The 24,520-nt window shown below is 36.8% G+C and overlaps 1 protein-coding gene across 3 annotated transcripts in view; it reads left to right on the top strand.

Annotated features, from left to right (window-relative positions):
- RANBP3L (RAN binding protein 3 like) overlaps positions 1-16,530 on the top strand; it is a 59,850-nt gene extending 43,320 nt beyond the window's left edge. For all 3 annotated transcript variants that reach the window (XM_065905581.1, XM_065905580.1, XM_065905579.1), the window contains 4 exons: positions 606-726; positions 10,797-10,939; positions 14,230-14,419; positions 16,487-16,530. In XM_065905581.1, the coding sequence (XP_065761653.1) occupies positions 606-726; positions 10,797-10,939; positions 14,230-14,419; positions 16,487-16,530 (498 nt within the window). The remainder of the gene's footprint in view (positions 1-605; positions 727-10,796; positions 10,940-14,229; positions 14,420-16,486) is intronic.
- The last annotated feature ends 7,990 nt before the right edge of the window (positions 16,531-24,520 follow it).

Genomic DNA, 24,520 nt, shown 5'->3' with positions numbered 1-24,520 from the left:
TGTTTTTTTGTCCCCCCTGGGCCTGTCCTATGCAAATTGGGCTTAGGCAGGAGCGTTGTTTGTTTTACCTGAGGTTCTCACTCTGGTCCTCCGACCTTCCGTTGTTCTATTTTCGCGAGCTTTCCCTTCCAGGTCTTTTAGCCACCGCCATTTTGGACTCCTTTTCCCTATTCTAACTACCTAACACAGAGATAAATCGTTACGTGAAAAAGCAAGATGCAGATGTATGTATTCTACCATTTATAGAAAAAAAAACAGGAAAATATACACATGTTAATATGTATATACATACAAATATCTCTAGAAGGAAAAACAAAATATGTAGTAACAGTGATCAACTGCTGTAGGGGATGAAATTTGGTGGATGGGAACTAGTATTGGTGGAGATACTTTTCACTTTGTATATCTTTTTGCTTTTTAATGTTTGAACTATTCAAAAATTGTATTGTTTTAGAAACTAAATAAAATTTTAAAGCTGGTTTAGATATCATTAACAAAGGCTATTCTGATAAGATATCAGACAAAAGTGTTATAGCATAGGAAAGAAATCACTTTGAAAAATGTTTCATATTTTGACATAAAAAAAAATTTTTTTTTTCCTTTAGATCAACTGCAAGCTTTTTATATTCAACAAAACAACACAGTCCTGGACTGAAAAGGGCAGAGGAGCTTTGAGACTGAATGACACAGCAAGCAGTGATTGCGGAACGTTCCAGTCAAGATTAAGTAAGGAATCATTTTGTAAAGCAAGTCACTATTTTTCAGGGAAGATTTTCCAATATAATTACACATCATTTTCTGGAGGTGTGTTATGTGTCAATAGATTAGACTGCTGAACACAAAATTATTTTTAAGGTACTATAGGAGCTTCCTGTTTAAAGTAGGCTCTGATGTCAGACCACACAGGTTCCAGGTCTGGCTCCATCACTAACTAGTGACCTTGGATAAATTACTTAATCTCCTTCTACTCTAGTTGCATCAGTTAAAAATGCAGATAACAGAAGTCCATTAATTAGTGAGTGAGTTTGAGAATTCAGTGAGAAAATGCACATAAAGCACCTTTGACTAGCCCAACACACACCTAAATAGTGATCTCATTATTATTTAAAGGAATATGATGGATTTAGTTTTGAAGTGGAATAGTTTTTCTAAAAGAGTATTTGTCCTGTAATTTATTCTTGGCATTTTAAGTGCAGAATGTGGGTTGGGATGAAAGGTCAATTTCCAAGTAAATAAAGGTGTGTGGTTACTGAATCCTGCAGGCAGAGTGTTGGTCAGAATCTGGTCAGCCAAACTGCAAGGTTGAGGAGGTTTCTGGCATCCAAGAGACACACTGGGCATTGTTCAGAGGTCCAAACTGAATTTGTTGAGATTCAGATATCAAGCTCAAGATGGGAGAAAGGAATAGAATTCAGACTAAGAGAGTAGGATCACGGGGAAACAGGTTTCTAAATGACCTAAGTATAATTCCCAAGGCAGGTAATAGTTGTTTTCTACTCTGGTTTAATTTCTCTCTTTCCACTACCTGCCAAAAAATGTACAAAACAACTTAAAAAAAAAACTATACAGGTAATACATGTCCATTCAGAAGACAGAAAATACGGACTGACTGTCAGGGAATGTTTGCCGGGAGGATTCCTCCGTGCTGTCTCATGAGTCCTTTGTCCCTCTTCAAGCGGAACAGCACCTGCTCCCAGGGACAGAGGTCATTGTGTGAGGCAGGCTTGGTCTCCTTTAGTAAGCATTCTCTTTAGGACCAAACTGCTAAGTCTCGGTCCTCTTTCTTGAGATATGGATTGTGTCCTGACTTTATGACTAACATTACCCCTTGTTCCCTTGGTAACGGTTGCTGCACGTTTGGTTTTCTGATCTCTATCATTCCCCAAAGAAGTTTCTTGTACCACAGCCTATATATACTCATAGGAAAATAATTAAAGCACCTTTGCTCCATCAGAGCTTAGGTCCCCGGGTCTTTTTTTGTCTCTCTCTCTCTCTTTTTCTGGCTGACTCTCTGGAACATGGAGGCCCGTCGTGCTCACTTTTCTGCCCGGGCTTCTAAGACCCCTTCGAGAGGGCACCTGGTGCCTTCGTGAGCGATGCAAGTCCTGTGTCAAGGACTTTATTGGTCCTCTGCATAAACCAAGGGATATCAGCCTCTTTCTCTCTTTCACTTTCTTATCCGGTCCATTAAAGGACCCCAACAAGTGGCGCCCGAACAGGGACACTGGTACACGTGGCATATCGGGCGGAGTGACTCAGGGACCTGTTGAGGTCGGTAAGTACTAGGGCATGGGTTAAACGGCTGGCCAGCCCCATTATTTTTCTACTTTACTTCACCATTTGTTTAAATTTCAGGGACTTCTGGTTTCACGCCAATGAATAGAGGCTTGCCTTCAAACAGTAGTTGAACATAATTCTTAGTTTCCTGATAAATGCAGTTTTGATTTAAAAATTTGGCTCCAGGTCAAAAAAAATGTTAAATGAGCAGCCAAACAAACAAAAAAATATTCCAATTGATCTGTAGCCCCTATGGGCTCTAATTAAAGCTGTAATTCTGCCATTTCAAGGTACATTCTAGCCCTTCCAATATTCAACAACAGACAGAACACTTATTACATAAATATAAATTAAATGATTAAACTGTACAAAAGGCCCAATTAAAACAATACAAAATATCTCAAAATTTCCTTATTAGCCCTGCCCTGACTGCTCCAAATGCTTCTCCTCTGCCAACAGTCACAACTCCAAAAGTCTCTCATTTGTTGAAACCTAATAAAAAGTTATGCTAATTTTTAAACTAAATTAAAAGCTGCTATTTCCCATACTGTAATCAGAGAAGAAACCAAAAAACAGCTAGAAAAATTATTTGCTTATGAAAATGCAAATCAGAAATGTCAAAGAGCTATAGCTACAATTTGTGAGACTAGGATTATCATTGATTATTTAAAAGCTTGTCGCAATCTAAGATCAAAAACTCAAAAGATGCAAATGCTGGTTGAGGCAATGGCTGCTACCTTTAGGAAGGAAAATGAAGGATGCTTTAATTGTGGAGATAAAAATCATTTAAAAAGGGACTGCCCCAAGAAGGCTAATAAAATACCAAAAATTTGCCCTCGCTGCCATAGAGGAATGCACTGGGCCAAAAGTTGTAAATTTAAATTTGATATTGACGGAAAACCTATTCTGGGGAACTCCAAACAGGGGGACCCCCCAGGTCCCCTACAACAAAAACCAGGGGCAAATTCTATCTTTTCCCTCAAACTCTCAACATCCGGCAGTGCTGCCGTCGATATACCAGCCCTAAAAGACTTTTTCCTTTACCCTCAAGCAGTCCCTACTAGAGTGCCTACCGGATCTTTTTAGACCACCGCCCCCACAAATTTTGGTCTTTTGCTTGGCCAATCTAGTCTGACTTCTAAAGGAATTACTGTTCACCCTGGAATAATTGATTCAGATTATTAAGGAGAGATTCAAATTCTGATGTCATCTCAGATTCTATGACAATTCAAAAAGGGGGACAAAATTGCTCAATTACTACTTTTACCTTACATTTCTATTAATTCCTCTAATAATGTACGGACAGGTGGGTTTAGCAGTACAGATCAAAAACAATCTTTGTGGAAATCATTAATATCTGAGTATGCCTGACCAAATATAAATATCAAAATTAATGGTAAAAGATTTTCTGGTCTCCTCGACACTGGATCTGATATTACTATTATTTCCAAACATTTATGGCCCAAATCTTGGCCTGTACAAAAGGTCTCTTGCCAAATTGCAGGAATTTCTCAAGAAGTTTATCAAAGTGTTCAAATATACTCATGTGAGGGACCAGAAGGCCAACCTGCAACATTGAAACCTTATGTGATAAATGTACCCTTTAATCTAATAGGAAGGGACTTACGCAATGGCAAACTCAGATATACATTCCACATTTTTCCTAGGGGCCACTGCTCATTTAACAAACAAAACAATTATTAAAATAACTGAGAAAAATTATGAGCCTATTTGGACAAAGCAATGGCCCCTTACGAAAGAAAAATTACAAGCTAGTAAAGAACTTATAAACACACAATTAAAATTGAAACATATTGAAGAATCTTGCTCTTGTTGGAACTCTCCTATTTTTGTTATAAAAAGGAAACATAACAAATGGTGTCTCTTAACAGAGTTTAGAAAAGTTAATTCTTTTATGAAACCTATGGGTGCATTGCAACCAGAGATCCCATCACCTATTACTATTCCTCAAAATTGGCACATTATTATTACTGATTCACAAGATTGCTTTTTAAATATACCTTTACACCCTTTAGACCAGGAGAGATTCACTTTCTCTCTTCCTTATCCTAATCATATCGGGCCTCATAAAAGATTTCAATAGACTATATTACCTCAAGGTACGCTTAAAAGTCCTGCTGCCGCTGCTACTAAGTCACTTCGGTCGTGTCCTAATCCATGCGACCCCATGGATGTCAGCCCACCAGGCTCCCCCGTCCCTGGGATTCTCCAGACAAGAGTACTGAAATAGGGAGCCATGCCATCTCCATAACAGTCCTAGTATTTGTCAAAATTTTGTAGCCAAGGCTTTACTTCCTATGTGACAGCAATTCCCTCATGCATATATCATTAATAATATACTGTAGCTACAAAAAAGAGAAATGATATTTTTCACACCGAATGGCTATGATATTCTTTACACTCTGGAGAAAACTGATGAAAATAAAATCTTTTTTGAAATTGCAAAACCGGTTCTTCTTGCACATGCAGTTAGAAAAAGGTTAACTTGTTAATATATATATATATATATATATATATATATTTTTTTTTTAGAGCTCCAGTTCTGCCTGGGAAACAAAAATAGGCCTAAGAAAAAACTTAAGTTAACTCTTATCATGTCCTTGGGATACACAGCCCACTCTATCTAGGACTCCAGCCATTAACAAATTGGTGGAGCTCAAAATAAATAAATAAAACAAAAGGATATTTTAAATTTCAAACAGAAAACTATGTCTATGTATCTAAAATGTATGTCTCAATGTATGTCTTTGTTTTTGGATAGTGTGGAATTAATGAGGTCTATTTGGATTCAGCTTTACATGAACTAAAGGGTGTTCAATGTTGGGTATAATGTTTATTTAAATGTGAATGTGATTTAAATATAACTGTTAATCTAGTTGGGACATGTCTTGAGTCATCAACATTATATAATACTTATATTATGCCTTGGTTTAAGGTAAACTAAGTTTGTCAACAAAAAGGTAACTCTTCATATATATATATATATATACACAAATATATAGATGAGATGAAAACTTTTAGATAAGCTCTATTAGAAATAATTGTATTTTTGATAAAATGATCTATTATCTATAATCTGGAGCCGTCTCTTGAGATTGGAGTGACTTAGGTTTCTGGAGTTGTGCTGAACTAAGTAATAGAAGTTTGTTAAATGGCTGGGTCATTTCCAAATGAAGTAGGATTTTGAAGCGTTAATTGCTGAACATTGGCTTACTCTTAAAAGGGGTTTTTCTTGCAGAAGAGCTGAAGAGATTTTGAGCTGTTAATGAATATAAATATATATTTATATAAGAATGGATATATATATAATATAATATGATTTGAGAAATATGTTCAATGGTCTATAAAACGCTAACATACAAGACATTTCATGGTTGCTATAAAAAAGTAAAATATATACTTTTAATAAAAAGATATAAAAAATGGCAAATAAAATGATAAATACAAAAATATTTTTTAAATTGTTGAAACATTTATTATAAAATAAAGTGGTATTTACATAAGCTTTACTAGACTAGTTTTTCATTGTCGTTCTAGCTACAGCAAATGTTCTTTCTCCAAATTAAACCAAATTGGAAACAAGAAAAAAATTCTGAGAAAACAATATTTAACAGAATTAACTTTGGTCAGCAGATACATTCAGACTGCAAATATATTAGAAAATGCAGTTGAAATGCTTCGGTGGATCACAATGAAAACCACAAAGTATGATATGTTTATTTGAAATAAACATTACATTTGTTTATTGTGCTATCATACTTTGTTTTAGCCTTTTAACTTTTAGAGATGTTTAATGCTAGAATTTTAAAAGGACTTATGACAAATAAAGGAAAATTTTATGGCAAATTGATGTAACTCCTTGTCCTGAACTTTCTTCCTCTTCCTTCTTACATGTCTCGATCAATACAAATTCTTCTTTTCTAGGGACAACACCTCTCTAAGGTAAGACTACACAGCATGTTATAACCCACCTATCAACTTACTTCACGATAATGAGAACACCTAATTCTATAAAAACAGACAATGACTCTGCCTATATTTCTAAGCAGTTCAAACAATTTTTACATTCATTCTCTATTAAACAGATTGCAGACATTCCTTATAGTCCACAAACACAAGACATGATTGGACAAACACATTACACACTGTAACTGCAAATAAAAAATTAAATAAGAGAAAATACACAGGAACACTTTTGTCTTCCTTGTCCAGAGCAAACTTTGCTAGATTCTGGTGTAGTGTAGTCTTTAAGCCTATAACTATTGTTGGTGTGACTTTATTTCTGTTCCCAATCTGTAAGATTCTTAAAGCAGGGCGAAAACGGCATAAAAAAAAAGACACCATTTCCCAAATGGATTATTTGTTCCTAAGAATATCAGAAATGTAGAATGTTTGCCTTCTTTTCAGGTCTGTCTTGGAAGTGTAGTCATCCTCTTTAACACACTGAACAGTGAGATTCAACAGTTGCTAAGCTGCATTTCTTTTTCAAGGACAAGGTCAAATGTATTTGGATGTGAGCAACATTTCATTTGTCAAGTTGTTCTACATCACCTTTTCAATAATTTCACTTAGGAAAAAATATTTGAATGGTTACTCCTAATCCTTTGCCCCAAATAACACAAACCACAGCCAAATACCAGTCCCAAACAGATTTCTGAATGATTTTTTTCTTTTGGACTGAAATATTTCCTAAGAATGTTTTCATCATTATCACTTTCCTCTCTTTTTAAAACTATTGTTAATATAGCCTTCATTGTTTTAAAGTTTTTAAACTTACCACAAAGAAATGTTTTGACAAAAGCAAAAAACAAAAAAAAAAAAAAAAAAAAAAAGAAGTTTTAAAACATTATAGGACACCTCCTTTCCTTTGCCCATTTGATGTCAAGACGGGTTAACTAATCAATGGAAATCTAAGAAACTAATCTTACAGGGAAAGAATATGCTTCTATTTCTCCAGATGGATCCAACGAGCTCACATGACTCCCTCTTGAGAAGATTCAACCTAAGGGGCCCCCCAGCATTCAGACTAGAGATGAAACAACAAAAAACCCAAGAAGAAAGAATTCCAATATAAGCCATGGCGACATTAAAAATTTCCAAAAAACGCCGTGCTCGACGTCATCGACCTTATGATCTCCCTACTTGGGGACAGATAAAAACCCTTACTAATTAAACTGAAAACCTGATTTCTCAACAGGGAATGCCTCGGAATCCTAAAAATATTTTTCTTTGCTATGCTTGCTTTGCTTGCTTTTGCTTCCCCCGCTCAGGCTGACTTGATTGATCACACTTACTGGGCTTATATACCTAACCCCCCTTTTTTATTGTAGGTTGTAAAATGGACAGATATAAGACCAGTCATATCCACTAATGAGGCAACACATATGCCTCCTCCTTAGAACTTGGAGGGGCCCTCTCATCCTGAAGAAAAAGAAAAACGAATTAATATCTTTCTAGGTTATGAAATCCTTCCTTTGTGTATGGGCACAACAAAATTATGCATAAACGTTAGCTGACAAACTTAGGCCTTCCCCTGCCTCCAAAAGAGGACTTTCTGATGCTTCTTAGATTACTTACTGCCCTTTCTTTGTCCATGAGTCATGTTTATACTACTAAAACTTTAGGAAAAGAATTAAAGAATAAACAAAGAACACTATGCAAGGGGTTTACTAATAAGAACTTTAAATATATTCCTGTTCATTGGGACAAATGTCAGGCCAAACCAGGAGAATTAATGTTTATAGCTAATCATACAATTGTCAATTGGGGACCCCATAGTACGTGGTTATTGAACTGCTCAGATGATATTAACAACACTATGTATGATTATATTACTCAAGTAACATAGAAGGTTACTAATACTACAATGGAATATTACCATGACAGAAGACTTCTTGGCTAGCTTGATGATAGAATGGCCCCCACCTCGTCCTCGAATCATCCTTGATAAACAGATTGGGCCTAAACAATGGGACATCTGAAAACTTGCTACAAACACCAAAGAACTTGGGACTTGGACCAGACATTCCACAGGGACCAATCATGGCTACAGCAATTATTTCTTTCACTATAATCAATCATATTTTATACAAGCCTATGTTCCACTTCCTTTTGTTGTAGCTATAAGAAATTTACAATTCAATAAGACTTTACATTCTGTAACTTGCATAAATTGTAAATTATATACTTGTCTTAACTCCTCTATTTCCTTAAAAAATGACTCCCTTTTGATTCTTCGATCTCGACATAATCTATGGTTACCAATAAATCTCCAATGGCCCTGGGAAGAAGGTCCCAAGGCTAGACTTGCTTCCCAGTTATTTACTAAATTGCTCTAGCGGTGTAAACGATTCATTAGATGGCTGATCTTGGGCATTATAGGGTTAATAACTATTTGCACCATTGCTGCCATCACTAGTATTACTTTACAAACCTCAATTCAAACACATAATTTTATCTAAAATTGGACTAAAGATGCTCATATTATGTGGGTCACTCAGGCTCAAATAGATGAAGATATTTAAAAAAAAATACAAGATCTGAGAACAGCCATCAAATGGGTTAGAGATTAGTGAGCAAATGTCCAAAAACAGATGATGCTAAAATGTGATTGAAATTCTACTCAATTTCCTGTTACTTCTGTTCATTTCTATAATAGTGGCTACAACTGAAAACAAATCAAGTTTCATTTTTAAAACATATATGATAATGCCTTTCTGAATGTACAGTTATTACAAAAAAGAAATATGTAAAACCTTTTCTAATAATCTGCCCTCTTCCACTAGTATGGGAACTTTAGCTATACAGTTGGCTGATCAATTATCTGGGCTAGACCCACATAGATGGTTTCAAAGCCTTACTCATAGTATTGGGTCTAAAACTATAATTTTGGTGATTGTCTTAACAATTATATTTGTTGTCTACTGTTGCCTTCATGCAAAGATTGTCAAAACTGAACAAATTCTGATGGTCAGAACTCTTCTTACAAATATTATAAATAAATAAGGGGGAATTGTCAGGGAATGTTTGCCGGGAGGATTCCTACGTGCTGTCTCTCCTGAGTCCTTTGTCCCTCTTCAAGCGGAACAGCACGTGCTCCCAGGGACTGAGGTCGTTGTGTGAGGCAGGCTTGGTCTCCTTTAGTAAACATTCTCTTTAGGACAAAACTGCTCAGTCTCAGTCCCCTTTCTTAGATATGGATTGTGTCCTGACTTTATGACTAACATTACCCCTTGTTCCCTTGGTAACGGTTGCTGTGCGTTGGTTTTCTGATCTCTATCATTCCCGAAAGAAGTTTCTTGTACCACAGCCTATATATACTCATAGAAAAATCATTAAAGCACCTTTGCTCCATCAGAGCCTAGGTCCCCGGGTCTTTTTTTGTCTCTCTCTCTCTTTCTCTCTCTCTCTCTCTCTTTTTCTGGCTGACTCTCTAGAGCGTAGGGACCCGTCGTGTTCACTTTTCTGCCCAGGCTTCTAAGACCCCCTCGAGAGGGTACCTAGTGCCTTCGTGAGCGATGCAAGTCCTGTGTCAAGGACTTTATTGGTCCTCTGCGTAAACCAAGGGATATCAGCCTCTTTCTCTCTTTCACTTTCTTATCGTCAACTCCGTACCACCAGGTTCCGGTCCATTAAAGGACCCCAACAACTGACAAAAAGGAAAAAAAAAATTAAATTACTCATAGGCCTGTCTTCCTGTAGTAGCTAGCCTCTGTTAACAAAACATATTCTTAAGGACTTTGTATACAATGAATGTGGGGCTCCCTGGGTAGCTCAAATGGTAAAAAATCTGCCTGCAATGCAGGGGACCTGGGTTTGATCCCTGGATTGGGAAGATCCCCTAGAGAAGGGCATAGCAATCCACTCCAGTATTCTTGCCTGGAGAATTCCAGGGACAGAGGCGCCTGGCGGGCTACAGTCCATGGAGTCGCAAAGAGTTGGACACAACTGAGTGACTAACACTACTACTAATGTATACAAAACACTGAAAAATTTGTGATACATGGTGTTTATATTCCTCTCTAATCTGATTTTTTCTTTTACATAGTATACCATGGTCTTCTTTCTACATTAATAATTACCTTTCTTCAGTATTCTTAATGAGGTCATAATATCTTCAATACCTGTACTATCATTTAAGTGATTTCATTTTTTGAATGCGTCAAGATTTTGTTTCAGTTTTCTCCATTGTGAGCAATTCTTGGGTAAATATTCTTCTGATCATTAGGTCCTCAATGGAATTCTAAAATTTAACCATTTAAAAATATTACAGGAAAAGAAAATAGCATTTTTAGCACTTAAGCTAAAGAGTCCTCCAACAAAATAAAGCTCAGTTTTGAAATCAAATTATAATCTAGTCAATTAAATTGCAATTTAGTAATGAAAACAGAGTCTGTAAAACAACTATCATATTTATTTGCTTTCATAATGAGAAATTCCTCTGAAAGGCTAAGGAATCAACTGTTCTAAAGCCTGATAAATTCACCTTCCTATTTTAGTTATGCGCAATCAAGGCAGCCTGAGGCTGATTCTCAACAGCAAACTCTGGGCTCAGATGCAGATTCAAAGAGCAAATCACAAAAATTTACAAATAACAGCTACCGATTTAGAAGACTATAACATCAAAGTGTTTTTAATTCAGGTAAGTGACAAATTTCAGTGATAGAGGATTATCCTACTATATTTATAGATTTCTGCAGTCACTAATTTTTTTTTCCATTTTATTATACTAACCTGTACCACTGGCAAAAAATCAGTCATTTATTATGGTGTTTATAGTCTAATCAGTTCAATTCAGTCCAGTTCAGTTGCTCAGTTGTGTCCGACTATTTGCGACCCCATGGACTGCAGCACGCTAGTCTATACCAGACCTAAATTTGATATGAAGTTTAGAGATTAACACCAATTTAAAGTAGTCAATTGGTACTGGTCTTAAGACCGCTGTATTGGTATATGCTGTCAAATGTGTCCATTTTTCTTTACTGTTAAAATTATGTCAGCAGTCTTACTAAATCACCAGAGATACTACTGTCAGGATTGGCTCCTAGGAGGCCAGCACAATCCATAGCCCGATGCTTACACTGTGTGCTGACATTGAGGCTTTGAGATCACTGGAAAGGAACCAGTGAGAAGTGGAAAAACACAGGGCTAGCAAGTTAAAAGAACCAGTCCAATAGCAATTTCCAATTCTGGACTTGAGTCAATCTCCAAGGTAACAGGTTCTCAACAGCTTTAGCTATTCTGGCACCAGGAATGCTTGACCTCAAGTATAAGATCCAGGCAAAAGAGACAAAGCTGACATGAGTCAGGTGAGAAAAAAGGGTGGATATCCCCCACATGCTGAGTATCAGATGTGAGAAGCCTGAGTGTCCAAGTGACTCAGTTAGAAGAAGATAATACAAGTAAACTGGCTTCCACATAATAATGGTAAAAAAAAGTTGGCAAGAGGCCACTGGTGAAAAACCAAAGATTTTAGTGCACTGTTAGGCATAAGTGACGTTGAGTATTAAAATCTTAGAGTAAAATGCCTAAACCCTGTTTACCATTTAGGCAGATAACATTGGATACTCTGCTAGACCAGATGCCCCTGGCTTTGATTGGGTAAAGCACCCTGCCTGAGACCAAGTCTGATACTGAGACTATGATTAGATTAGATTAAACTATGACCAGATTCTGCTGCTCAATATCTGGCTCATTCTGACTTTTTAAACTGTAGGGTAATTTTTAGATATTAGCAAACAAAATGCAATAAAAATCATCCAAAATTCCACTCCTAGAGATGGTCACTATTAACATTTTGGTCTTATATTATATTTTAGTTTTATAATATATATTTATATTATAATATATATATATATATGTGGGTATGTTTATATACATGTGTACCATATTATACATACTGTATGACTTTCAGACAAGTAATTTAGCCTTCCTCAACCTGATTTTACTCATCTACCAATGGAAGACAATAATAATATACTTAATAAACTGATGGAGAAGATTAAATAGCTAACATTTGATTGTGAAATACACATATGTAACTTTTTCACTTATCAATGAAAATGAGTGTTTTCTGTTATTAAATTGTAGTCTATTCTTCAAGAATTCTTTTATAGGTGAAAATAATTTGTTCTATTATATACCATAATTATTTCCACTAATTCCACTTTGCTAAATACTTAGGTAATACAATGTGTTCATTATCATAAATTCTGCAAAGAATCCTCTATGTACATACATGTTATTTTTCTTGGGAAAAGGTTTTGACTGTCTTGACAAATTTATCTCTATAAAGACTGAAGCAATTTTCATTCTCACTAGCATTTTCTTATGGTACTTCCTGGAAATTTTTTTTAAGCTTTGGAAATTTGTTGTTCAAAAAATATATATCATTGTGCTTTTACTTCTTGTTCTGAATTTCCTGAATGAAAATACCTGAATGAATTTGGCAATATGTATATATATGTATATATACACTCTACACCTGTAAAAGACATATTTAACTTTTAATGTAAAAAAAAATCAAGGCAGCAGAACAGTATTTGTTTCAATTACAAATACTCTCTCAATAATTTTTGTTAATCAACTTACTGAAGAAAAATTATACCTTTGTACATAATATAAAAACTTAAATTAATGAAAAGTCAACAAATATTTACTCAACACCTGCTATATATATAATACAATATGAGACACAAAAATATTTTATTTCATTTGTACTTTTTCCCTACAAATAATTAAGGCAGCTTAGTAACATACTAACAAAAAACTATAAGACTCTGCTCCCAAAAAGTTGGCATGTAGTTGGTTCACTCCTCAGTTCTTGGCTTTGAAATATTTGGTAGCTCTTCGAAGGATTAGCAAAGAGAAAACTTTTCCCAGATTTTCTTTGAAACTGTGAAAAGATCCAAAAATGTAAGCCACTGACATGTTACCTTAAGGAGTGCTGACTTTGATGATGAAAACCAAGTCCCAGCCAATCCGTCAACTAGCTGTGTAGACTCAGACAAGCTGTGCGTTTCTGAGCCATAATTTTCTTATCTGTAGGGGGAAAGTGAAACAAGTATTTATTTAATATCTGTACTATATACTTTCATTAATATAAAAATTAACAAATAAATTATTGTTAAATAATTAACCTACAGTTTTATTATAAGGATTGAAAAAAAATAAGACTATAACAACAGCAAATGTTAGACCAATGTTATTCTCACCATTATTTTTTATATTAATAGTAAAAGTAAAAATAGAAAAAGTACTGAAAAGGAAAAATAGAAAAGTATAGAAAGCAAGGACCTCTGATGTATTTATGGTAGAACATCATAGACCCTTTGAATGAGCTTTCTGTGGAGCTATGCAGCTTGCTTCCCTGGTGGCTCGTCAGTAAAGAATCTTCCTGCAATGCAGGAAACCCCGGTCCCAACCTTGGGTCAGGAAGATCCCCTGTATACCCTGGAGAAGAAAAAGGCAACCCACTCCAGTATTCTTGATTGGAAAATCCCGTGGACAGAAGAGCCTGGCGGGCGACTTAGTGACTAAACCACCACATGCAGCTTTCAGGGCTGTCTAAGCAAGTGATGTAAAGGAAATGAAAGTGTTTTTCCCCCCTCTAACTCTCTGATTTTCTACACTGTAACAGAGTTTAGAGGAAAAATGGTCTTAACACAAATTCAAATATAAACTTCAAATCACAAAATTTCATTTTCTCAGTTTAAAAGGCACAGATTGGGACCTCTTATCAAATTATCTATGTTAGGATTCAATTTGGTTCAAAATGAATTGGCTCTTTACCCTTTTGTTTCTAGGGTTATTTATATTCTAGATTTATGCCATATAATTCTTTCTTATTAAAAGTGAAAGATTACAAATTTGTAAAGTGTGGCTATCACTGAGTTACTTATATTCTTAACAAATTTAATTTACCTCTTGTAGGCCAGTGCCAAAGACACAGGACGAATGCATGCAGCCATCCATCACCGTCTTGTTGCACTTCGAAGCTTTGACAAGCAGACAGATGAAAATCAAACTGAAAGCCAGTCAGAGACAGTTCTCCAACAGTTTAACTATGATAGCTGTGATGAGGATGAAGAGGATCTCATCCAAGCTACTAAAACTAGATCAGGTAAAGGACTTTTCTTCTGTTGGTTTGAGGTTTAAGAAAGAGATCTTATTCACAACACTTTATAGGATACAGATTTTTAAAAAGTGGAACTTGTCTGTTCAAAGTGGGTGGGGGTTAGAGCCCTAGATGTTTGGATCTGAGAAGCAGGTCTGAAAATCAGACTTCTACAGTGGCCTGTACTGGGATTTCACCAAAAGTCAGTCTAATTGTAGTACCTGCATGTCATCTGCATATATGTCTCATTAAAAAAAAAAATATTTACAATGTAAAGTATTCATTGCTACACTGAAACTAATCATATATTCATATTTCTCTTCACTTGTTCTCATTCTCGTATTATTGGCCATAATAAGAGAAATTATAAATACTGGTAATGGAGCCAACAGGCAAATCTGGCTTGAAACACTGATAAACCCTGTTTATTCCCTTTTCGGAATTTGACTGCTTTATTCTCAAAGACCTTCTTTACTTAGGGCAAAAAGTGCTGTTTCTTTAATTACACCAGGATTGGTAAATTGAACAAGCAGTGGAAGCACTGGTTAATGGATTTTTAGATTTTAGTGCTTCTCCTGATAAGTGAATTTAAAACTAAAATCCATCATTATATTTGGAGAAAAACCTTGTCAAGGAAACAATAAGCCCAGCTTTATTATACAGATAGAGCTATTCCAATAAAGTCATCCAAGTATTTTCAGTAATAGTTTCATTTAGCCCTGAATTTTGCTCCGAGGAGGACTGACAAAGGACTTACAAAAATAGTGTGTTAGCAGGCATTTCCCCAGTTTTTGATCATTTAAATCTTAAAGCTATTTTAATCATACATAATTTAAGAATCTATCAAAGAATACGTGCAAAACTTGATGAAATAGCTTCCTTGGCCTAGTACTAAAAATGTAATCAAAAGGAAGAATACATGAAGCATGCAGAGCAGGATCATAAACTGCTAGACTCTGAGCCAAAGAACTAAGTGAATATGACTTTTCCTGTTACTGTCAAATAAAAGGTTTAATTATTTTTTAACTGTACAAAATTTGTAAATTAAAATCATTATAACATTTATATTGTCAACAATAGAATGAGGCCTATTAGAAAATGAGCTGGTATCCATTTAAAGTGAGAGGCACTCCGCCGTGTCCGATTGTGATCCCATGGATTATAACCTGCCATGCTCCTCTGTCCATGGAATTCTCCAGGCAAGAATGCTGGAGTGGGTAGCTAGTCCCTTCTCCAGGGATCTTCCCAACCCAGGAACTGAACTGGGGTCTCCTGCATTGCAGGTAGATTCTTTACCAGCTGAGCTACCAGGGAAGCCCATCTTAAAGGAAATCAGTCCTGAATATTCATTGGAAGGACTGATGCCGAAGTTAAAGCTCCAAAACTTTGGCCACCTGATGCAAAGAACTGACACACTGGAAAAGACCCTGATGCTGGGAAAGACTGAAGGCAGGAGAAGGGGATGACAGAGGATGAGATGGTTGGATGGCATCACTAACTCGATGGACATGAGTTTGAGCAGGATTCGGGAGTTGGTGATGAACAGAGCCTGGCATGTTGTAGTAGTCATAGGATTGCAAAGAGTTGGACATGACTGAATGCCTGAACTGATAAATTAAAAATGTTAACTTGTAATTAAGGTTAAGTGGCAAAATTATTTCATCAACAAATGTCATGTTTATGAATAGATCCTATATTCTACCATATTTCATTTCAGGAAAGGGGTGATATGTGACTATCTTCAAACAAAATGAGAAACAATGGGAATAAGGGAAAGTAAATATCAATCATATGAACCCATCTTTTCTTGCTCACTTTTCACTTAGCACTTTCTCCAGTAAGTGTTGTACATAAATGCTAAATGCAATGGAAGCAATAAAATGTCTGGCTTTTTAAACTTTGTTGCCCATGAATCAAGGGAAGGTTTAATTATATGAAAATATTATGTTCATAATTAGGAACATTTCCAAATGTTACTTAAAACATACAGGTTCTATGTTTCATTTCCTTGATAATATGCATATTCATGAGTATTCATGTTCAGTTATATTCAATTTTAAATTTATATCACAGATTCTTCTAGGTGGACCCACAGACATTCGGTTGCCTGTTCATGAGTACTGCTATGAACATGACAACATCTACAAAGAAAACACTTCATTGAGAAAAATCACCTTACTGAAAAAAACTAAACCATCTTAATCACTAAATGAGAAGATCCTATTCATTCCTTGAATGATTTAACAGAAAAATTTAAGAAATATAATTAGTTGCAATTAAAATGCTTCTCTCATGTAGTATAATAATTATGAGGTTTTATATTTTGATTATTGTGAAGAAAATGGCAGACTTTAAGAAACACATGGCCTATGAAAGTTCAAAATTTATCATTTTAAAAGAAGCTAATTTAGAATAATATTTGATTACTAATTTGGACTGTTCATCACACTGATGGATACAATAGTTAATACTGTAAATTGCTGGATTTGATAAATATCTCACTAAGGTATTTATTTTTCAGTCATACATTGTCTAGCAATAAAACATATTTTACAAAAGTTCCAGAGTCATTTCTTTGAAAAGCATTATAACTGCATGATAACATGTTATTCTATCATGTTTTTTCTTTTGGGAAATGTATGTTTTCATTTAACCTTTGGACTCCCTAATTCTATAAGATTATTTATTCATGGTGTAAATTCTTTTAAAGAGAATATCTATTCTTGCATTTATGTCTATTGCACTTTAATATATGCTTGACTCAAGGTCAGTATCCAATTTTTGTTGAAGGAATGAGCAAAATACATTACCTATGTATTAAAATAGTAAGTATACAAAAACTGAAATATGTTAATGTGTTCTTTGCTTTACTTATATAATTAAATTTCCATTAATATTCTAGTAGGTGTGGCTGTACAAAGACTTAAAAAAAACAAATATATCATATGTAGCCAAATTAATTTTTTTCTTAAATGCCATTATTAAGGTAAGCCACAGTAATTTCAATAATTTCACACAACAGAATTTTGATGCTTCTCCTTTGAGATGTGTTTCAGAGACACTTCAGGAGTTACACAAGAAAATCAGCATCACTATTTATGGCCACCTTCACTTTTCAATCCAGTATGATCACCCCATGGCATCAAAATGACTTCTGATTATCTCCCCTAAACAATACTCCTTTAAGGGCATCTTAATCTCCTCAAGCTTCCGCAACAAAATACCACAAATTGGGTGAATTAGACAACAGAAATTTATTTTTCACTGTTTCAGAGGCTGGGAAGTCTAAAGTCAAGATGTTGGCAGGTTGGTTTCATCCTGAGACATCTCCTCTTGGCTTGTAGAGTTACCTTGGTAGGGTCTACCACCTCACATGACCACTTTCTTGTGGGAGCACAGGGAGTGAGTGGGGAGGAAAAGAGCAAGTTCTTTGGTGTCTCTTTTTATAAGAACACTGATCACATGAGACCAGGGCCCCACCCTCATAGTCTCTTCTAACCCTCATTACCTCCTAAAGCCCCATCTCCAAATATAACTACATTGTAAGTAGCCTTCAACAGATGAATTTTGAAAGAACACAAACATCTAGTCCATAATGAGAAATAATTCACACTTACAAAATTATTTCTTAAAATGTTCTAAACAAACGTATTTGGAATAACATAATAGCTTCACTTCTTTGTTGGAGAATAATATTTGTTTGGAAACATACATTTGAATATACTTTTTTCAAAAAAAAAGCTACATTATTTTATTATAGTACCATATATCATAGTAAAAGCAATTATATATGTGCATTTATTGTCAAATCTGAACTCAGGCTTGAAAGCTTAGCACATGAAACTTGAATTACTCTTTTAGACTATAATTTAGCTAGTATGTTACAACTGTTGCAAGTTTTACTCTTTCCCTGTAACTCTGTAACTACTAAGAGTATCTAACTTTCATTTATTCTTCCAGTGACTATAGAAGAAATATAGTAAATAAAATCCTTTACTTCTAAATTAAGCAATGACTCAGGAACTGAAGAGAAGCTAATGTGAGAGAAGAAGAGAGAAAATGTCTAGAGAAGGAAAAAAACAATAAAGAAGAGCTCTAACATGAAGGAAGAATCAAAAGAATGGAAAATCAGGAGTTTTAAGTTTTTTTTTTTTTTTTTTTTTAATTCTAAAAGAGTGACTCCGATGCAGAACAAATTCGGAGGAAATTTTTCTTTAGAAGCGTAACATAAATTGGGAGACATCTGAGAAGATATTAAAGAATTGGTTCTAAGATCTTAGTTGGTATGGGAACACTAGGATTATACTAAATTGCTAAAGTAAAGCAGAGAAACAGATTTTCTTTATCTTTCTGACATGTTCTCCCTTGCCCCGTGTTTAGTGTGAAGATGAACTTTCTCAATGCCTCAAACATTTTATCTGAAGATTACGGCATGGTTATTAAAAGTAGAAACATATTTACCTTATGATTTTTAACCCATTTCCACTCTACTATTCCTCCTTATACTCTCTATGCATATATTTAGTAATATTTTGGGGTGATAATAGAAATAGGAACATCTTAGAGTTTCTCTTTGCCCTATATCTTCATCTCTGCTCTGTGAAAGTGTTAGTCACTCAGTCATGTCTGACTCTTTGCCACCTCATGGACTGTAGCCCACCAGGCTCCTCTGTCCATGGAATTCTTCAGGCAAGAATACTGGAGTGGGTTCCCATTCCCTTCGCTAGGGGGTCTTCCTGATATCTTCATCTAGCCTTCTTCTTTTTGACTTTTCTGTATCCTTTGTCCTCCTCCTCTTTAAAGTGAAGAGATCAATCATCTAATGATATTTATTTTTACAAGTTACTAGGTAGGTGACTTCAAAGCACACATCTTCTTTCATAGAACCAGCTTTTATTAACAGTTACTTAGATAAATACTCTTCCAATATTTTAGAATATTGATTATTCTAAATACACTCTAGATATATTTAATATGATATCTAATTATATATTTAATCTAAACAATCCTTTCTAAATTTAGATTTCTAAATCTAAATTCTTTTAATCTAAACATTCTGATAGAAAACATTCTTTTCTATCAATGCTGCTGCTGCTAAGTCACGTCAGTCGTGTCCAACTCTGTGTGACCCCATAGACGGCAGCCCACCAGGCTCCCATCCCTGGGATTTCTATCAATAGTACTGCTTAGTTATTTAATTTTTTGGCTGTGCTGGGTCTTCATTGCTACCTGGGTTCTCTATCGTTGAGGTGAGCAGGGGCTACTCTCTAGCTGAGGTGCATGGGCTTCTCGCTGCAGTGGCTTCTCTTGTGGAGCATGGACTGTAGGTGTGTGGGTTCAGCAGTTGTGCTACTGGGTTCTAGAGGACGAGCCTATGGGCCACGGTGTGTGGGATCTTTCTGAACCAGAGCTCGAACCCATGTCTCCTACATTAGCAGGTGAATTCTTTACCACTGAGCCACCAGGGAAGCCCCTCAAGAGTAATTTTATACCAAGTTACCAGTTTAATTATAAACCAGCAAAATATTCTCTCTTAAATATTTTACATCCATTACTGCCAAAGCCAGGAACCCTTAGTTGTCAAGGACTAATATCCTATATTAGAGTAAGTGGATGTCATGTTTCAGAAAGCCAGAGGGTGGTGGTACATATCTTTCAGAATTAGAACGTACATGAAGTGAGCTGGAGGGGTTGTAATGATTGGGAAGGGTAAATCTTAACTTTTGTAAACCTTCAAGTTGTGAACATAACAATTATAATTCTTCCCCATAAAAAATTGAGAACAATAAAGGTTGCTTGAGATGTGGCCAACTGGGTAAGCTTGTTCACTAGAAAATAACACCAGCCTTGTCATAGATGGGGTCTGAGTATGAAACTCAAACATTATTTTGGTTGTTTGAGGGTAGCTGAAACTGATATTAAATCCACAAATGCCAACACTTTAGTTTGTTTTGCATGGCCAGATTAAACCCACAGTACTGGTAATTTTTTACATCATATGTGAAATTCACAATGGTAATTTTTGACATCATACGTGGAATTCACAGATGTGAATACTTGAACGTAGTTGACATTTCTAAGATGATATTTGGAAACTACAACATTGCAGGAGTTACAGAAATAACTGGCAAATATTTAGCCTAATAAATATTTGATAGTATAATAGTTTCAAACACAGGATCACCCAAATTTCTTGCTATCTGCCAATCTAATGGACATAAAAGACTATTTCACTATTACTTTAATTTGCATTTTTCTGATTTCTAATAAGGCTGAGAATCCTTTAGATATGTACTCACTGCTTGTACTTCTTCTAATAAATTTGTTCATAATCTTTGCAATGGCTTCCTAGCATACAGAAGATCAAAGTCAAGTTCCTAATCATGGATATAACATTTCATGTCTTTCCTCTGTCCTAAATCTCTAGCCTCACCTCCCAACATCACCTGCCTCCCTCTAAATGTTCTAGGTTTTCAGAATTGTTATTTTATTCTTCATACCTTTGCACACACTGTTTACTCTGTGGAATTCCTTTCTTACTCTTGCTGATTTCAGCCTAATACCTAACTCATTCTTCACGACTTAGCTTGAGACATTCCCAGAAAGCTTTCCCTAACTCCACTTAGGCTAAGCTAAGACGTGTTCCTCCAAATTCCTATAACACCCTGTGTATAATTTTACCATTGCACAGACTGTATGTTCTTCAAGGGGAGAGACTACCTTTTATTTATCATTAGCACTTAGCAGGGTACCTCACCAATAGCAGGCAATCAAATATAATTTGATCTCCATTAACACGTGTTGTATATATAAGACTCAAGAGGTGTTATCCAACAGGAAGCTAGAAATAAGGATCTAAAGCTCTGGACATAGGCTGGGCTAAAGATACTGATAGTAGCTGAAGTCATGGAAGATGAAGAGGGCTAAAATTTGCCAAGTGTATACCTCATAACGGGCATGTGGCTAGGCATTTGTGCATATTATTTATAACTTTACAAGGAAGCTGTTTTCTTTTGTAAATGAAGAATTAGGCTCACAAAGGTTAAGGGAATAGTTCAAGATTGACAAAAGTAATAAATCGTAAAGCTGTGATTTGAAGCAAGGTCTTTTAAAATCCCAAACCCAGGCTCTTTTCATTACACAAAAGTAAATAAGTTCGTGCAGAAGAGTGGTAAGGGGAAAAAAAAGAAAAAAAGAAAAAAAAAAAAAAGAGTGGAGAGGGAGAGAGAGACAGAGACAAAATGGAAGGAAAGGAAAGGGAAGGATAGGTCCTAAAGATGAGCTCGGGAATAGCTCAGAAAGAGGACAGAGGGATGGAAAGAACACCATTAGGGATTGGTGCATTGTGAACCAGAGTAAAAATTTCTAAAGGAAATGATAACCATTTCAAATGAAGGACCAAGTCATTTAAGGGCTGATAAATGTCTTACAAGTTACAGATATTTGGTCACCTTGGAAATAGCAGTAAAGTGGTTGGGAGAAACCAGATTACAACAGGATGATGGATAAGTAGGAGGCAGGGATGCTGACCAATAATAAACCAATGACTCGTTCAAGAATCTTAGTTATAAAGAGAAGACATGTGTGTGAAAGTCACTTAGCCATGTTTGACTCTTAGTGACTCCATGGACTGTAGCACAGCAGGGTCCTCTGTCCATGGGGATTGTCCAGGCAAGAGTACTGGAGTGGGTTGCCATTCCCTTCTCCAGGGGATCTTCCCAACCTGGGGATCAAACCCAGGTTTCCCACACTGCAGGCAGATTCTTTACCACCTGAGCCACCAGCAATATATAAAGAGCTAGGGCTTAGATGGCTGTTTGTTTTTTTTAATTTAAAGATGACTGAGACATGAGTATGTTTAAATAGTGAAGAGGAAAGTCCAATAGAGAAGGATAATTAAAGGTATAATAAAGGTGATAACTTGATGGAGTATTATTTTTGAGCAGGTGGAAGAAGATGGGATCCAAAAATAACAATGGACAAAGGGACAGATATATCAAATGAGAAGACGTCAGTGTAGACAAGTTTGTAGCTGAAAACCGGGGAGATCTAAAAATTTGAGTACTTAATGGTGAAATCGGAAGAAACGGGGTTTGAAATTTTGCATATGCATAACAAAACTCATAGACTTTGATCCAAAAGGTTTTCTAGATTCACTTTTTTTTCTATCAAATGGATCAACTGGTTTTCTGCTAGTCACCCAAGCTTCAAACTGCAGTGTAATCTGTGACCTCTCCCTTTTCTTCCTTCTTGATAGCTAAGGAATTATAAAGTATTGAAATAGTATGACTAGAAAGGACCTTGAGAATGTTCAAAGTTACAAATGAGTAACACATCCTACAGAAGTTAAGAGGTATGCTTAAGTGTGCCCTGCAGATCACTATTAGCAGCTGCTATGAGGCAAAGCTTCTGGTCAGAAGGGGTAAGTGACCTATTAAAAGCAAACATCTATCAGACTCCATTGTGTATTTCAGTCTAATATATTATGTGGCACATAGTAGGGACTCAGTAAGTATTCAGTGAACCCATGAGTGAATGCTGGCGGTAGTGGCTAGCTGAAAACTAGAAGTCACAGATTTGGAATCAATTTGGGCTTGGCAGAACCTTGGAATCACTCCAGCTCAACTCCCTCATTTTAAGATGAGGAATCCGAGTCCCAGAAAGATGAAGCAACCTGCTCAAAGTCCAGGAGCTAGTTACCGATAGTGCTAGGACTACAAAGAAGCAAAGAGGGTGCCAAAACAAATAGATCTAAACAGCAGGAAGGCGAACACTAGGATCTGCACTGCCACTTGATTCCCCTCTTGTAACAGGGGCATTTTCTTCCATTTTCATTACTTTTACTCTATAGTTCGGATCTAAGTGTAACTATGCCAACAGTGCCCAAGTCGCCCTTCCTTCTCTTGCTTCCTAGTTTGTTCCACATTCCAAAGCCAGATCAGTAATCATCAAACATTGCTCCCAGGACTCTCTTAATTTCAGTTAAAAGCTTCCAAAAGCCTGCCTACTAGGCTTTCCTGGTGCCTCAGCAGGTAAAGAATCCGCCTGCAATGCGGGAGACCTGGGTTCCATCTCTGGGTTGGTAAGATCCCCTGGAGAAGGAAACTACCCACTCTAGTATTCTGACCTGGAGAATTCCATGGACTATTCCATGGGGTCGCAAAGAGTCGGACATGACCGAGCGACTTTCACTGCCTACAGAGTAAGATCCAAATTATTAACATTCTTAACCCTTCACTCTTTTCCTATCTACTTTTACAACCGTATCTCTCCATCTAGAAATGTTCCACTTGCCCAGACTCGTCTATCCCTCAGCCCCTTTCTCAAAGGCTAACTCCGCCCCCGCCCCCGCCGGGGGAGGGTAGGGGGTGGTTATAGTTCTTTTGTAGGTTAGCAGTAGCTGCCACCTGCGCAGCCCTACAGGGCCCCATGCTCAGCCGTGCCTGGTACTCGGCTAACTGCTCTCTTTCTCCCTTGCAATTCTTAACAATTTCTGAACAAGGGACTCTGCGTTTTCATTCTGCACTAGGCCCCGCAAATAGGGGAGCGATTCCTAAGTCGGTCTCCTCAGACCCTCGCCCGGAGCCGGACACATCAGCCACTCAATACTGCAGGAAGGAACAAAGGGTCTATCTACAATAACGAAAAAGAATCCAGAGCCAGGAGTTGCGGCCGCACGTGCTTTCCCGCCAGGCGCTTAAAACCGCACTTGCTGGCCCAGCGCCACCTAAGACCAGTTCCAGCTGGGTGCAGCTCCTACACCAAATAGAATTCCAGCCCCCAGCCTCAGCCAATCCCCGAAGCTCCTCGGACTCCAAAACCGCTGCGGGTTCTGATTGGCTCACAGAGTTGGCCTGCGGGCGGGTGCAGACGCGGGGGAAAGGGGTGGAGCTGGAGGTCGGCCCCCGGGCGGGGAAGTGGCCACTGCGCAGGCGTGGATGGAAAAGGCTACCCAAACAAACACAGCCTCCCCACTGGGAGGCCTCCCGCTTTTCCCCGCCCACCTTTTTCTTGGGCTCTCCGGACTCCCAATCGCCCGGCTTTCCCCGCCCCCGTCAACGTCTGGGCACGTCCTCCTCGCGGCGCGGGCCACGCACTGCTGTGCAC

This window comes from Muntiacus reevesi, chromosome 14, assembly GCF_963930625.1.
Source record: "Muntiacus reevesi chromosome 14, mMunRee1.1, whole genome shotgun sequence".
Taxonomy (NCBI): Eukaryota; Metazoa; Chordata; class Mammalia; order Artiodactyla; family Cervidae; genus Muntiacus; species Muntiacus reevesi.
Note: the sequence above shows the minus strand (reverse complement) of the source record. Positions and strands in the feature narration are given on the sequence as shown.